This window comes from Hipposideros armiger, unplaced genomic scaffold, assembly GCF_001890085.2.
Source record: "Hipposideros armiger isolate ML-2016 unplaced genomic scaffold, ASM189008v1 scaffold_944, whole genome shotgun sequence".
In the NCBI taxonomy this organism is placed as follows: Eukaryota; Metazoa; Chordata; class Mammalia; order Chiroptera; family Hipposideridae; genus Hipposideros; species Hipposideros armiger.
Genome location: NW_017732294.1, coordinates 64,014 through 81,982, shown reverse-complemented (window position 1 = coordinate 81,982; position 17,969 = coordinate 64,014). Strand labels below are relative to the sequence as shown.

The 17,969-nt window shown below is 40.9% G+C and overlaps 1 protein-coding gene across 1 annotated transcript in view; it reads right to left on the bottom strand.

Annotated features, from left to right (window-relative positions):
• Nucleotides 1–12,712, bottom strand: part of ZDHHC15 (zDHHC palmitoyltransferase 15) — a 60,641-nt gene extending 47,929 nt beyond the window's left edge. Inside the window, exons 1-2 of the mRNA XM_019630779.1 lie at nucleotides 12,288–12,712; nucleotides 1,218–1,244 (exon numbers count right to left, since the gene is read on the bottom strand). Of these exons, the coding sequence (XP_019486324.1) occupies nucleotides 1,218–1,244; nucleotides 12,288–12,438 (178 nt within the window). The 5' untranslated portion in view covers nucleotides 12,439–12,712. The remainder of the gene's footprint in view (nucleotides 1–1,217; nucleotides 1,245–12,287) is intronic.
• Between the last annotated feature and the right edge of the window lie 5,257 nt (nucleotides 12,713–17,969).

Sequence of the window (17,969 nt, the reverse complement as noted above, 5' to 3'; positions counted from 1 at the left end):
TGAGCGGCCAGCAGCCGCAGTGAGTGGCCGTCCAGAAGCTGGCGACTGATCTGCCTCACCCGGGAAGAGTGCAATGATGGTGCCAACTTGGGCCAGTGCAGCAACGTCCTCCACAACTAGACTGAGAACAAAAAGACAGCAACTTGTCTGTTTCCCTTCCCCCAATTCCCCAGCGCTGTTCCCATCCCCCAATTACCCAATAAAAATCTTAAAAAAAAAGAAACATAGATAAGAATAAGAGGCAACTCAAAACTTGCTCTAAGGCTATAATATAATAATACTAGCAAGCATTTATAGAATCACCAATATTAACTTTACTAACCGCTGTTGTAAGTGCTTTATATGCATTAACTCATTAATTGTCCCAACAGCTTTACAAAGTTGGTAGTATTATTATTGATATTCTACACACGAATAAAACGAGCACAAGGAAGGTAAAATAATTTACCAGGAAGTAGTGAAGCTGGGATTTGAATTTAGACAGTTCATACTTTTAACTAGTATGGTCTACTGGCTTTCCACCACTCTGCTTGGTGGCCTCTGGAGCCAACACCTCTGCTAAATGAGTAATAATGAGCTGGAGGTTAAAACAACACAACACAAATGCTGTGTACTCAGTGACCTCCAACAACTAATTCCCATGAAGTGAGGATTGAAAGTGGCTACATAAATACTTATGGTGATACCTCATGAAACAATATAAAGCTAAAGGTTTCTTAAGACTCATGCTTACCTTACAGGTTTTCAATGGAAAATACCTCACTCTCTTTAGAATGACAGTACAAACTGCAGACCTAGCCAAGATGGGGATGATGAGTGGAGAAGAGTACAGTGAACATACTGGAAGTATGATGGGCAAGGACTTGGGCCTTAAAAGCCCCCACTGGAGGCCTTCCCCAATGCCTCGAATAGGAGGTGAGTTGGGTAAAAAGCAAGGTACCTAGGAATGAACCCAGTGATGAACCCAGGGAGGCCTAGGGTCATTACTGCCAACAGATTGGTTCTCTGTGCCCTTCCCTATCAGAACTCCTGGTAACTTTCAATTCTGTCCTACAGCCAAAGGGGCCACTGAAAACAGCTTCTGCTCTGCTTCTTGAAATCCATTGCCCTAAACTTGACTGAAAAAGTTGCTCAAGTTACAGGCTTTCATGTAACACACTTTTAGATAGAAAAGAGGGATACAGTTCTGACCAATACAATTCATAGTGCCCTCTTACCTTTTTCTGCTGGGCTCAGAACAGTCACTGTGGAAAGAGATAAAAAGGTCAAAATTAGCGATATTTTCAAACTTACTTTTCTAATCCATTTTTCCATAGCATCATTTTTTAGCAATTTAGTCAGTGGTACTTTAGGGAATCATCAGCCTGCTGAGATAAGGAAAGACGAGGATTAAATTCCATCCTCTGCGGTATTCCTTCATCTTAAACCATGAGAATTAAGAATCTCTACTCATTCAACAAATACAGGTATAATTTGATTAAAAACAACAGCAAATGGAAACACTAAAGCTATGTAACATGGTAGTAGGAACTTAAAAGATGATAATTTAGCAGATGATTACTCATTTCCCCAAAGTATTCACTGTCTGGGTTAGAAGCCCAGTCACACTATTTTATGACTGTGGGCAGATCCTTACCTTCGCTAACAGTACCTACCTCACAAGGTTGAGATTTAAATGTGGTCATAAATATAAATACTGTTTAACACAGAATCTAGCACAAGGAAGTATGAACATATTAATACATATTTTATTATTATTTTTGAACTAAGATTTCATAGAATATCAGAACTGGAAGGGAGTTTAGTGATTATCTCGTTTATCTGTCTCATTTTGCAGATGGGAAAAATGGACTAGCGTATCATCAAATGATTTGCCCAAGGTCATAGAGCAAGTTAATGATAGAGTTGGGACTAGATTCCAGCCTCAAGGGCTTTTTCCATGTGCTGTGTCCACCTTTTGCAATCACTGCTTGCTGGCTTACTATGATATATACATAACTTTTGTTCAGAATTTCATTTGTACAAGCTGAGGCCGATCTTACTCACCACCACGATCTCTGCGCACTTGTACTAGGTGCCAAGGGAAGGTGAAATCACAAGGCATAGCTCTTTAAAATGGAGAGACAGAGAGCAGAGTTGCTTGGAGACCAATCTTAATAAAGAGTAGCAGCCAAATTGCTGTTTGGCATATCTCCTTGCAACATCTATAGCTGAACACTCACTGCTAAACAGGAAGCGGAGGTCTTTACTTCCATTTGCTTGGCTACAGCACTTGTGAGTCAGGGAAGGAAAGCACCCAGTGCTTCATGAATGTCGGGATTAGACAGTGTACATAGAAAAATGAGTGGGGGCCAGGAAGTGTCCAGGGGAACAGCTGGCTTTAAGTCGTTTCAGGATGGTCATGTGCAAGTGTGTCTGGTTTATATGATCCAAGAACAAAGGGAAGAAATGGAATCAGAAGGTAAAAGCTGCATGTCAACACACTGTAGCTCCATATAAGAAATGATGATGACGACGACCAAGCAGACTGTTAAGAGTCCTTTTCACTCCTGAAATCTGTAAAGAGTCAGTAACTTTAAGGGAAAACATATTGTCGCAAAGTTCTGTTGGAAGTTACACACTTCTGAGAAAAAAAAAGGGGGCCTTTATTCTAAACCTTTGTGTCACTTCTATTGGTGGTTCTGCCTTTCCTTTATTTTTCTAATATTGCCTTTTGCATTATTAAAGTAAGAGACTAAGAATACTTCAGTTATATTTAAAATGAAAATGACACAGGGCACACTGAACTTGTACCAAATGAAACCTCTGGGCCATTCTCTGGGTAACCTGCTGTGCATGATTATAGATTGATGTGGTGATGTGTGTGAATAAACACCTGCTTTGTTCCTTCAAGTTGTAGCTTACTCCTGGGGAGTTAAGTCACTGCACTTATCATCAAACAGTTTCTTTGCACTCTCTCTCCTCTTTTCTCTCACCTATTTACTGGTTCGTTGCAACTAGGTATGGAGAAAATGTATGGAAGGGCTTTTCATCACAGACTAGTGTTAAAACCAAAGCATATCTCATGACTTCTTTTAAGTAGATGCATGTTTTAGGATTCACAGAAGAATATTGGAAGAATAAGCCTAATATGGGGCTAGATGAGGATAGTCAATAAATGTAGGAGAAAACACAAGGAAGAAATTCTACAACCAAAATATAATGCAATCTATGTAATTTAAATGTTATAGTAGGAATGTTTAAAAAAGTTAAAAAATATCAAGTGAAGTTAACTTTAAGAATATATTTTATTTAATCCAACATATCAAAAATATCATCATTCCAATATGTTATCCAAACAAAGATTATTAATGAAATATTTTACATTTTTCTTTTTGTATTAAATTTGTGAAAGCTGGTGTGTATTTTATACTTCCGGCAGATCCACATTTCAAGTGTCTAATAGCCACATGTGGCTACTGGCTACCAAATTAGTGACGCTCAAAAGGACTTATGAGGGCCGGCCGAGTGGCGCGATGGTTAAGAACTCGCTTGGGATGCCAGAGGGCCCCGGTTCGGATCCCACATATGAGGGCCAGTGACACTGCCCTCCACAGCTAAGATGCTGAACAACAGCTCAACCTGGAGCTGGGCTGCCCTGAGTCGCCGGCGACGGCGTGGGCTGCAGTCCCTGTGGCAGTGGATTGCCATGGGCTACCGTGTGTGGCCAGCAGCCAGCGTGAGCAGCCAGCAGCCGCAGTGAGCGGCCGTCCAGAAGCCGGCGACTGATCTGCCTCGCCAGAGAAGAGCGCAATGATGGTGCCAACTTGGGCCAGTGAAGCAACGTCCTCCACAACTAGACTGGAGAACAAAAAGACAGCAACTTGTCTGTTCCCCTTTCCCCAATTCCCCAGCGCTGTTCCCATCCCCCCAATTTCCCAATAAAAATCTTTAAAAAAAAAAAAAAAAGGACTTATGAAAGCAGAGTGGGGAGGCTGAAAATGTGAGTGTAGTGAGATGAGCGCTTACTTAAAATGAAGTTCTCTTTTAATTAATGACTCACTCGGGGAGGGAGTTCATTGATGTATACCATATACTTTGGTATGTATTCATATTCTGGTTCTGCCACTTACTTCTTCTGTGACCTTGGGCAAATTATTTAATCTCTCTGTGCCTCAGTTTCCTCATCTGTAAAATGCTAAAGCAGAGTCCAAACACCCTGGAAGAAGCTAAAGTAGTGTCCCAACATAAAGCTAATCTTCAAAGGCTGGGAGAGGATTTTGTTTCTTCTTTTCTATTTCTTTTATGACTATAGGCATTCATGAAACCTCTATTAAACAACTAATTGACCAAAAGTTTAAGGATCAAAGACCTTAGAGACCACGCATAATGAAGAACATAGTCTTTAATATAAAAAAATCACTGAACAAACAACTCAAAACAGGCAGCAAAAACAAACAGGGTGGGGAAGAAGAATCTGGTTTCCATTTATACAGGTAAATATAAAAGCCAGTAGTATTGTATTTTTGGTTTTCCACTCTTCTTTTATTTACTACATGATTTAAAAGACAAATGCATAAAATAATAATCATAAATCAATGTTAATAGGCACACAATGTATAAAGATGCAATTTGTGACAATAACAATATAAAGTGGGAAATGGAGTTGTAAAGGAGCAGAGTTTTGTATATTATTAAATTAAGTTGGCATGAATTCAAATTTTATTATTACAAAGTTAACATGTTAATTGTAATACACAGGCTAAACACTATTAAAAAAACAAAAATATATAGAAAAAGAAATGAAAGGAAAGCAAAATGGGTACACTAAAAATGAATCAATCACATAATAATGCATTCAAACAATGAGCTATCATTATACACATATTAGAATGGTTAAACTCCAAAATAACTGAAAACACCAAATTCAGAGAAGAATGTGGCATAATAGGAACTCTCACTCATCGGTGGTAGGAATGTGAAATGGCGCAGCCACTTTGGAAGACAGGTTTTCAAAGATATCCAAGTAAATAGTAACCAAAAGAAAGCTAGCGGCTATGCTAAGACATGGTTGATTTTAAATTAAAAATTGGGGGCCAGCCGAGTAGCGCATTGGTTAGGAGCTGGTTTGGGACGCCAGCTCTGAGCAACAGGGCCCTGGTTCAGATCCCACATGAGGGCCAGTGACTCTGCACCCTCTACAGCTAAGATGCTGAACAACAGCACGACCTGGAGCTGGGCTGCCATGAGTCGCCGGCGATGGCATAGGCTGCAGGGGGGCTGGCCAGCAGCGGGAGTGAGCTTCTGTGAGCTGCCGTGAGCCACGGTGAGCGGCTGTCCAATGGCCAGCAAGCGACTGCCTCACCCGGGAAGAGCGCAATGATAATACCAACAGGGGCCAGTGAAGTGACGTCCTCCACAGCTAGACTGAAGAACACAAGGACAGCAACTTGTCTGTTCCCCTTCCCCAATTCCCCAGTGCTGTTCCCTTCTTCCAATTCCCCAATATAATGTTTAAAAATAAATAAATAAATAAATAATTGATACAAGAGACAATGGAAGATATTATATATTGATAAAGGGGCTAATCCATCAAGATGACATAAGTATAAACATCTACAAACCTAACAACAGAGTTCCAAAATATAGGAAGCAAACTCTGAAAGAATTGAAGGGAGATATAAACAATATTAAAATATTAGCTGAGGACTTCAATATCCACTCTCAACAATGGACAGAACTACTAGACAGAAGCTCAATAAGAAAATGTAGGATTTGAACAACACTGTAAACCAATTAGACCTAACAGACATATGTAGAACACTGAACCCACCAACAGAAAAATACACATTTTTCTAAAATGTACATGGAATATTATCCAGTACAGGCCATATGTTAAACCACAAAATAAATCTCAGTAAATTTAAAAGATTGAAATCAATCATACAAAGTATCTTCTCTGAGAAAATGGAATTAAACTAGAAATGAATAACACAATGAAAACTACAAAATTCAAAACTATGGGGAAATTAAACAACACACTGTTAAACAATCAGTGGATCAAAGAATAAATTACAAGTGAAATTTAAAAATACTTAGCGGTGAATGAAAACAAAACCACAACATACCAAATCCTACAAGATACAGTGAAAGCAGTATTCAGAGAGTAATCTATATCTGTAAATGCATACATTATTAAAGAACAAAAATCTCAAATAAATGGCCTTTATACCTTAAGGAACTAAAACAGAAGAGCAAACTAAACTCAATGCTAGCAGAGGGAAGGATATAATAAAGAAGAGAGTGGAGAAAAACAAAATAGAAAACACAGAAACAACAGAATCAATAAAACTGAAAGTTGGGGCCTTGAAAAGGTCAACTAGACTGAACAAGAAAAAAAGAGAAAGAATAAAATTACTAATACCAAAAATGTAAGTGGAGATATTTATTAATAGAAAACTTTCATAGAAAGGATTATAATAGTAAGAACAATTGTATGGAAACAAATTAGATAATCTAGATAAAATGGACAAATGCCTAGAAACACAGAAAACTGACTCAAGAAGACACAAAATCTGAGCAGACTTTGAAGTGAAAAGATTGAATCAGTATTCAGAAACCTCCCAACAAAGCAAAGCCAAGACCAGATGGCTTCACTGGTGAATTGTACCAAATATTTAAAGAAGAATTAACACCAATCTTTTTCAAGCTCTTACAAAAATTTGAAGATAAAAGAACACTTCTTCATTCTATGAGGCCAGCATTACCCTGACACTCAAGCTAAAGAAAAACATCACAAGAGAACTACATACGACTATCTCTTATGCACATAGGTCTAAAACTACTCAATCAATTACTAGAAAACAGGACTCAGCATCATATTAAAGGAATATATACATCATGATTAAGTGAGATGAATCCAAGAAATGTAAGGGTGGTTCAACATATGAAAATCAATCTTGCGATACACTACATTAATAGAATGAAGTAAAAAACACATGATCTCAATTATGCTAGAAAAGCATTTGACCAGCGGTTCTCAACCTTTCACAGGGGTCGCCTAAGACCATCGGAAAATACATATTTTCAATGGTATTAGGAACCGAGACACCGGTCCTCTATCCGTCTCCAGGCCCACATGCAGATACGCCCACATATGAGTACCCGGCGACCCCTGTGAAAGGGTCGTTTGACCCCCAAAGGGGTTGCGCCCCACAGGTTGAGAACCGCTGGTATTTGACAATATGATACACACTTCCTTGGGGAAAAAAACGCTCACAAAACTAGAAATAGGAGGGAAGTTCCTCAACTTGAAAAAGGGCATTTAGGGAAGCCCCACAGCTACTCAATGGTGAAAGACTGAAAGCGTTCTCCTTCAGATAAGAAACAAGGTCAGGATGCCTGTTTTTACCACTTCTATTCAATATAGTACTGGATGTTCTAGCCAGTGCAATGAGGCAAGCAAGAGAAAGTTTAAAAAGCATCCAGATTAGCAAGAAGAAATAGAATTATCTTTATTTGCAGACGATATGATCTTATGTGTAAAAAATTCTAAATAGTCCACCAAAAAACCTCTCAGAGCTAATGAACAATCAGAACAAGAAGTTAAGAAGGCTATTCTGTTCATAGTAGCATGAAAAAGAATAAAAATACTTAGGAATAAATTTAACCAAGGAGGCTCAAGAGTTACATTTAAATTCCAAAATATTGCTGAAAGTAATTTAAAGGACTAAATAGATAGCCCATGTTCATGGATTAGAAAAGTTGATACTGTTATGATGACAATTGTCTCCAAAACAATATATAAATTCAGTGCAAACCTTATCAAAGTTTAACCAACCATTCTGCGGAAGCGTGCAAGCTGATCCTAAAATTCATATGGAATTGCAAGAGACCCTAGCCAAAACAGTCTTATCAAAGAAAAATAAAGTTGGAAAAATCACACTTCTTGATTTCAAAATTTATTGCAAAGGTACAGTAATCAACACAGCGTGATGCAGGATGAAGAATACACAAATGGATCAGTGGGGCAGAATTAAGAGAACAGAAATAAATCCATATACCTATGGCCAATTGATTTTTGACAATCATTTCAGGACTATTTAATGAGAAATGAGAAAATGGAATGATGCAAGAACAACTGCACAGCCACATGCAAAAGGATGAAGCTGGACTCCCACCTCACACAATATACAAAAATTAACTCAAAACAGATCAAGGTCCAAAATGTAAGAGCTAGCTAGCACTATACAATTCTTAGAACAAAAGACAGGGGGTAACCCTGTATGTCTTTGCATTTGGCAATGGATTCTTAGCTATAACACCAAAAACACAGGCAACTAAAGAAAATACAGATAAATTGAACTTTTATTAAAATGTAAAACTTTGTGCATCAAATGATACTAAGGAAGTGAAAAGACAACTCATGGAATGGGAGAGAATATTTGCAAATTATTTATCTGATAAGGGTCAAGTATTCAGCATATACTCGTATAAAGAAATCTTACGGGCCGGCCGAGTGGCGCGATGGTTGAGAACTCGCTTGGGATGCCAGAGGGCCCCGGTTCGGATCCCGCATATGAGGGCCAGTGAACACTGCCCTCCACAGCTAAGATGCTGACCAACAGCTCAACCTGGAGCTGGGCTGCTTGAGTCGCCGGCGACGGCGTAGGCTGCAGTCCCTGTGGCAGTGGGTTGCCATGGGCCACCGTGTGTAGCCAGCAGCCACCGTGTGTAGCCAGCAGCCAGCGTGAGCGGCCAGCCGCCGCAGTGAGCGGCCGTCCAGAAGCCGGCGACTGATCTGCCTCTCCAGGGAAGAGCGCAAAGACGGTGCCAACTTGGGCAAGTGAAGCAACGTCCTCCACAACTAGACTGAAGAACAAAACAACAGCAACTTGTCTGTTCCCCTTTCCCAATCCCCCAGCACTGNACGTCCTCCACAACTAGACTGAAGAACAAAACAACAGCAACTTGTCTGTTCCCCTTTCCCAATCCCCCAGCACTGTTCCCATCCCCCCAATTCCCCAATAAAAAAAATCTTAAAAAAAAAAAAAAGAAATCTTACAATTCAAGAACAAAAAGATCACCCACTTGAAACAAGACAAATAGATATTTCTCTAAAGAAGACATGCAAATGGCTAACAAGCACATGAGAAGATGCTCAACATCATTAGCCATCAGGGAAATACAAATCAAAACCACAGTGAGATGCCACTTCATTCCCAGATAATTTTCTCTACTTTCCCCAGGTGTCCTAGTTACCACATGGCAGAACTCAAATTCTAAGAACTGTAAGACAAAAATACCACTTTGGGCTTCAGCTCTAACTTCACATTAGAGAGAAAGACATCAGGTTCTATTTCTGGGAAGAAGTTGAGCCCTTAATTATTGTACATTTTGAGTCCTATTGAAACTCAAATCGGTTAATTTGCTTGTGTTGATTTGGTATCAGGCAGCCTTGACATCCAACTCTCCATTATTCACTAACATGTGACTTTAGGAAATGTTTGATTTCACCTTTCTGAAAGCCAGGTCTCTCATTCGTTAAAGATTGCAAAATGAAGACAAGATGGACTGGTGGAGCCCGAATTGGAAGTCAAGGCTACCTTACTCTCCTGTTGTTTCAATAATGGGAACTGGTGCAAAGTGTTAAGAAAACATTGTTGAGACCAAACCAGACCTCTGCAGGCTGCATTGGTGCTGTGAGTCACAGGTTCTGCCTCTGTGTTAATGGAGAGGAGGAGGCAGAGTTCAGACACTGCGGTGGTAAATGCATAGACTATGGAGCAATGCTGGCTGCCTATCTTAGTAGCACAGTTACCTTAGGTAAGCTTCTCCTTCTGTCTGTGCCTCAGTTGTCTTGTCTTTAAAATGGGCACAATGATAGTACGTACCTCATAAGAGTAGTATAAGGATTAAGAGAGCAAGAGAGAAAAAGAGAGGGGGAGAAAGTATGTGTGCGGTCATTTAAAAACAGTGTCTGGCATATAACAAGTCCTCTGCAAATATGTTTAATAAAAAAATTAATAAGCTCTAAGATTTCTTTCAGCTTTTAATACTATTAATATTAAGCTGCATACAAACTTGTAGAAAGCTAACTATCTTCACTGATTCTAACTTGCTCTTGACCTCAGTTTGCTCATCTGCACAATGGGAGCAGTAATGGCATTTCCTTTGTCTAGTTATTGTGAAGATTACACGAGTTAATGGAGAGAGAGTTAATACCTATAGTTACAGTACTTACAACATTGCCTGGCACAGATTAAGGACTATGTGAGTGTTAGCCATTATCATTATTAATTTTTTTAATGATTGCTTGGCAAAGCTCATGTTGGTCAGGATTGGAAAACTGCAAAATAATAATGGAGCTGAACTTTTAACCCCTCAATCCGTCATTCAAAAAAGCTACATGAGGAGCTCTAAGAACACAAAAACTTACCAGCCATTGTACAGCCCATTAATGCGCCTCAATACCATATTTAGATTAAAAAACAAAAAGAGCTTAAATTTCTATCTATGAAGGCAACTAATTGAATTTATTTTTAATAACTCTTTCTGCATTTTCCATAATAAATCTAGGAAGGAGATGAGGAAAATCTGAACTCTGATGCACAGACTTTGATTAGAAGAAAGTTGCCTCCCTAGTTAATCCCAGTCCACCTGGAATAGATAGATGATCGCTGTGTCAAAAATGTAAGAGGAGGAAGTTAGAAGTGGGGTCATGTTGCAGGGTTGGAAAAAGCAGGACCCTAATTGTAATTTTTAAGGTGAGAAGAATGTGGTATGAAGAAATAAAGCAGACAAATAGGAGTCTTAATGTGAGAGGACTGGAAATATACTGGGACCTGACACCGAATGAATGGGGAACATTATAGGACACAGTTGAAGGGTGCTGGAAGTGGGATTCTAGTACTGAAGTGACAATAACTATTAGTTATTAATAGTTACTTTGAGAAGAGATGGGAATTCTTCAACACAAAAGAATAGTAGCAAGGGGAGATCTCACTGTGAAATAAGCACAGGATATAAAAGAAGTTCATTGTAAATTGATAAGAACACTATTAGGCCATTACTGATAAGAACAGGGGGCTGGTGGGGGGGATCCAACAGGGAAAAGCACAGGACAGGGTCTTGGGGTTTGTTTCGAGAAACGTTGTAGAATTCTGAGTCTGTAAGCACAGGACATAGTGTGGGAACCATTTTATATATAAGAAGGGGATAGAAGGTTTCATAGTGTGACAACACGGGGTACAAGAGGGGACCTCAAATTTATAACATGGGTGCTCTAATGAGGGGGACAAGGAATGAGCCTTGTATTGGAAGGGGCACGAAATATTAGAAATTACAGTGTTGAAGGATGGTGTTTGTCTTGTTTGAGAAGACCAGGGGACAAGCGCAACCCTAGACAGAAGTAACAGAAAATAATAAATGCAGAGAAAAAGGATTGCAAAATGAGGGGCTAATAGTGGAATAGGTGGGGAGAAGATTTCAGACATGATAAGAAGTAGTGGACCTTAGAAGGGGTATGACGGATGTTGCGGGAACCTGTGTGGGAGGGTAAAGAGGACACTGTGGTGTGAGAAGTCCACGCATGAGTGTGATAAACGCAGGGCAACTAGTTTGAGGTGTCAGAAAATGGGAGAAAGGCACGAGAGGAAGGGGAATGCCAGTGCGATGAAATCAGAGGCTGTAGTATGAGGCTCCAGGGTAGGTCCCATTCCACTGGAGGAAATGAAGAAATGGCGAAGGCCACAGGGAAAGGGAATGCGGGACTTTAACACCGTCTGAAACGGAGAAACCCCAGTGGTATAGAAGAAGGTGTGCTGTGGAGTCCCAAATGGGACAAGATGTGAAGAGAGGATCACGGGAAAAGGATGAATCCCAGTGTTGGAAAAAGAAGCGCTAGTAAGAAAAGAGAGGAAATATTTTGAGGTTCCTAGTTGGATGCATTGGTGGCGCTGGTAATGTGAGCAGTTTAAGGATTTCCTCCATTTCATAGGGGGGAGCCCCCAGAATAAGAACACAAGGCACAAGTATAAGAAAAGGGCGCCCTATTGGAAAGAGCCAGGAAATTCTTGTGGGCTCGGACAGGAAATAATGTAAGAAACCGTGGGTGGCAAGCGTTGGGGGCATGGTGGGACCCTCGTGGGAGAGCGCAGGAAATACTGTGGGTTGGAAGTGGGCAGCTAGCTCTCTAGGGAGCTAGAAGAAAAGCACGGCGTGGGTGCTATGCCCACCAGGGTGAAGGGTAGAGCAGCCGGTTAGGCTGGAGCAGGATTTCCCCACCTTAGGTGCCCAGCTCCACTTACCCAGGCAGAGTTCAAAGACGTAGGCATAGTAAGACCAGAGCACGACCAGGACGATAATGAGCACTGGCACCCAGGCCAGTACCCGGCGGCAGCACTGCAACCCCCCGGACAGGGCCATCTTCCAGCCGCGCCGCATCCTGGGCTCGAACATCGACCGAGCGGGCCTGCTGGCGCTGGGTCGTGCGGCGCTCCACTGCCTGCCCTGGCGGCAGCTTTATCCCCGCGCTCGCCGGGAGCACCTGTGGGGTTGCAGGGCCGAGCCGCCCTTCCAGGCACAACAGGCATGAGTCACGGTACCGACCAGGAACTGGCAGTGCTGGAGCGGAAGGTGAACGGTCCTGCAGTCCAGGCTGGGCACGCTCAGAGTGCGGCGCCTCCCCTTTCCTTCCCTCCCACCCATCTGCTCAGCGACGTGCGGAGCTACCCTCTGCTCTCCCCGCACTGCGTCCGGCTCATCTGCGCTCCGATCGGTTTCTCGTACACACACATGCGCGCGCGCGCTCATATACACGCAGCATGAAAGATGCGAACCATGCCATCTCCTGACTTAAAGACCATTCAGCCTCATGCTCCCACAGCGACTTGACCAGTATGCTTAACACGTAGTGCTGCAGTAGCTGCGTGTTAAGTCCACAGACAAGGCACTCCCTTCTTCCTTGTCTTCTTCCCATCCCTGACTCACCTTACTACATTTACAGAAATAAACACTGGTACAAAAACAACAAATACGGGACACCTTAATTCTGTGACAGGTCAATGAAACCTACAAAGATACTGATATTTAAGCTGAGCTTTAATAATAAGAGTCTGCCAGGCAGATGAGAGGGCATGGACCTTTCAGACAGAGGAAATAGCATTTACAACAGCACACGGTCATGAAAATCCAAAGTGTTCAAGGGACACCTACTATGGCTTCACAAGACGGTTCGTCAAGATGAGAGGCTAGGTGGGAATACAGCCTCAGGGCAGGGTGTCAAGGCCCTTATATACCCAAATAAGCTATGTGGACATAATCCTGTAAAGCAGATTATGAACAGCCATTAAAGGTTTCAGGACAATAAGTATATTATCAGACATTGATTTTTGCAAAACAACTGGCAGAATTTCAGACACAACAATAGCCTCAAAGCACACCAATTACAAGGCAATTTAATTCAACAAATGTTTTTGGAACAGTTGTTTTCTGTTAGACCAAATTTGCTATAAAAAGAATGACAACACAGGGGGCCTGTCCTGAAGAAGCTCTTGTTCTCATCAGGGCAATAGGTATTCAATGACACAAGTACAACAATAGAAGTAAGCAACCTTTCGATATTTGTGGACGCAATACTCATTCTTTACTGATTTCCAAATGTCTATGACATGAAGAAACTTGTCATTGTTCTAGGACCCATGTTTGATTCATATTCTGTGTGGGAGCAAGGATTTCAACAAGGTTGCTCTGGGTTCTTTATCCATACTTGTACATGCAGTAAATTTCCTAAAGGGAGAAGACCTTTCTTGATTCTGTTCAGATTAAGTTAACTTCATGATGTCATTACTAAATTACTAATATAATGAAATACAGACTCATTCCAGTTGCAGTATTTATTTTAATACCCCAATTAATTATTTGAGCCCTAAGGTTCTGACATGGATACTTAAACATTATGTTTTCCAGCTTCACTGAGATACAATTGACAAATAAAAGTTGTATATATGTAAGGTATACAACCTGATGATTTGCTATCCATATACATTGTATATGTGAAATGACCACCGCAAACAAGCTACTTCACGCATCCATCACCTCACATAGTTAACATGTTTTGGACACTTTTTACTGAGATATATTTGACATGCAATATTCTGTATGTTGAGAATGTACAACATATAGATTTGATACATTTATATTCCAATATGATTGCCACTGTAGCTAGCTAATACCTCTATTGCATCGCATAATTATCATTTCTCCTGGTGTTGGGAACAATTGAGATCCAGGTTCTAAGCAAGTTTAATGTTTATAATACAGTTTTGTCTATAATCTCCATACTATGTATTAGATCTCCAGGCCTTTTTTGTCTACGAGCTGCAAGTATGTATCCTTAAACAACACCTCTCTCATTCCCTCACCACTTAGCCACTGGTAACCACCACTTTACTCTCTGCTTTCAAGACCAGTTCTTTTAGATTTCACATATAAGAGATATCATACAGTATTTGTCTCTGTCTGACTTATCTCATTTAGCATAATGTGCTCAAGGTCTATCCATGGCCTTGTAAATGGCAGGATTTCCTTCTTTTTCATGGCTGAATATATATATATATATATATATATATATATATATATATATATATATATACACACACACACACAGTTGGACAATTAAATTCGTGAACTTTATTGTCCATGTATTTTATATATATTCTTCTTTAGCCAGTCATTCGTTGACAGGCACTTAGGTTGTTTCTGTATCTTGGCTACTGTGAATAATACCACAATAAACATGGGACTGCATATGTTTCTTCGGTAACCTGTTTTCATTTCCTTTGGCCAGAAGTGGGATTGCTGGAAGCTATGGTAGTTCTAGTTTTAATTTTTTTGAGGAACCATCATACTGTTTCTGTAGTGGCTGCTCTAGTTTACATTCCCACATCCTTGCCACCACTTTTCTGTTTTTACAGGTATGAAGTGATATCTCATTATAGTTTCCATGTTTTTTTGTGGAGGAAACACTTAAGATCTATTGTCTTAGCAAATATCATATATACAATATAGTATTTTTTTTAAAGATTTTTATTGGGGAATTGGGGGGATGGGAACAGTGCTGGGGAATTGGGGAAAGGGGAACAGACAAGTTGCTGTCGTTTTGTTCTTCAATCTAGTTGTGGAGGATGTTGCTTCACTGGCCCAAGTTGGCACCATCATTGCGCTCTTCTCTGGCGAGGCAGACCAGTCGCCGGCTTCTGGATGGCCGCTCACTGTGGCTGCTGGCCGCTCACGCTGGCTGCTGGCCACACACGGTAGCCCATGGCAATCCACTGCCACAGGGACTGCAGCCCACGCCGTCGCCGGCGACTCATGGCAGCCCAGCTCCAGGTCGAGCTGTTGTTCAGCATCTTAGCTGTGGAGGGCAGTGTCACTGGCCCTCATATGTGGGATCCGAACCGGGGCCCTCTGGCATCCCAAGCGAGTTCTTAACCATCGCGCCACTCGGCCAGCCCTACAATATAGTATTAACTACAGTTATCATATTGTGCTTTAGATCTCTAGAACTTATTCATCTGATAACATTAATTTTGTGCCCTTTCACCAACATCTCCTCATTCCTTCCCCCACCACCCTAGTCTATGACAGTCACATTTCTACTCTCTGCTTCTATGCGTTCAACTTCTTTAGATTCCACATATACTCATAGGTGAGATCATACAGTATTTGTCTTTCTGTGCCTGGATCATTTCACTTAGCGTAATAACCCTACAGGTACATCCATGTTGTCACAATGGTAAGATTTCCTTGTTTTCGTGATTGAAAAGTATCTCTATCTCTATCTATAAAACATCACATGTCTTTATCCATTTATCCATCAATGGATATTAGCTTGTTTCCATATATTGAAGACTGAATAATGCTGCAATGAACATAGCAGTTAGATATCTCCTTGAGATACAGATTTTCTATCCTTTGAATATATCTGCAGAGATGGGGTTGCTGAACCATTTAGTTGTTCTATTTTTAATTTTTTGAGGTACCTCCATAAGTTTTCCATGATGGCTACACCTATTTTCATTCCCACCAACAGTACACAAGGGTTCCCTTTTCTTCACACCCTCACCAACACTCGTTATCATTTGTCTTTTTTATATTAGCCATAGTAAAAGATATGAGGTGATATCTCACTGTTTTTTAAATTAAATTTATTGTGTAATAACATTGTATGAACCTCAGGTATACAACTTTATACTACAACATCTGTATACTCTATTGTGTGCTTACCACCCAAAGTCTAGTCTCCTTCCATCACCATATATTTGACACCCTTTACATTCTTTGTCCTCCCCACCACCGCCCTTTCCCTCTGGTAACCACCATTCTGTTGTCTGTACTGATGACTTGCTGTGTGTTTGTTTTCCTTGTTTGTTTGTTGCTTTTTGTTTTATATCCCACATGAGTGTAATAATATATAACAGTTCTTGTCCTTTTCTGTCTGACTTACTTCACTTAGCATGATACTCTCCATATCTATCCATGTTGTTGCAAATGGCAATGTTCCATCTTTTTCATGGCCGAGTAATATTCCATTGTATACAGAAATCAAACTTCTTTATCCAATCATCCATCAAAGGACACTTATATTGTTTCCATCTCTTGGCCACCATGACTAATGCTGCAGTGAACATAGGGGTACATATATCTTTAAGAATAAGTGTTTTCCAAGTTTTCAGGTAGATACCCAGAAATGGGATTGCTGGGTCATACGGTAATTCTATTATTAACTTTTTGAGGAACCTCCATACTGTTTTCTATAGTGGCTACACCAATTTGCATTCCCACCAGAAGTGTATGAGGGTTCCTTTTTCTCCACAGCCTCTCCAACACTTGTTATTACTTGTCCTGTTGATGATGGCCATTCTAACAGGTGTGAGGTGGTATCTCGTTGTGGTTTGGATTTGTATTTACCTGATGATTAGTGATGTTGAGCATCTTTTCATATGTCTGTTGGCCATTTGTGTCTTCCTTAGAAAAGTGTTCAAATCCGTCACCCATTTTTTTTAAAGATTTTTATTGGGGAATTGGGGGGATGGGGACAGTGCTGGGGAATTGGGGAATGGGGAACAGACAAGTTGCTGTCGTTTTTCTTCTTCAGTCTAGTTGTGGAGGATGTTGCTTCACTGGCCCAAGTTGGCACCATTATTGCGCTCTTCCCGGGCGAGGCAGACCAGTCGCCGGCTTCTGGATGGCCGCTCACTGTGGCTGCTGGCCGCTCACGCTGGCTGCTGGCTACACACGGTAGCCCATGGCAACCCACTGCCACAGGGGCTGCAGCCTACGCCATCGCCGGCGACTCACGGCAGCCCAGCTCCAGGTTGAGCTGTTGTTCAGCATCTTAGCTGTGCAGGGCAGTGTCACTGGCCCTCATATGTGAGATCCGAACCGGGGCCCTCTGGCATCCCAAGCTAGTGCTTAACCATCGCGCCAGTCGGCCGGCCCCCTTCACCCATTTTTAAAATCCGATTGTTTGGGGGTTTTTGTTGTTGTTGTTGTTGAGTTGTGTGAGTTCTTATTTATTTATTTACTTATTTATTTGTAGTTTCAGGTTTTACAACACAACATAATGATTAGATGTTTAGGCACTTCATAAAGTGATAACCCCAACTCTACTGCCCATCTTAGCCCCTTATCAGAGGTATTGTTTGAAAATATCTCCTCCCATTTCTTTGGTCACCGTTTTGTTTTGTTAATGGCTTCTTTGCTATGCAGAAGCTTTTTAGTTTGATGTGGTCCAATTTGTTTTTTGGTTCTTCTTTGTTTTCTTTTTTTGTTTGTTTGGTTGGTTGGTTGTTGCTTTTATATCCCTTCCTTTTGGGGTAAAGTTCACAAAAACCACTTTGACACCAAGTTCCATAAGTTTATTGCCTGTGTTTTCATCTATGTATTTTATGGTTTCAGGTCTTACATTCAAGTCTTTAATCCATTTT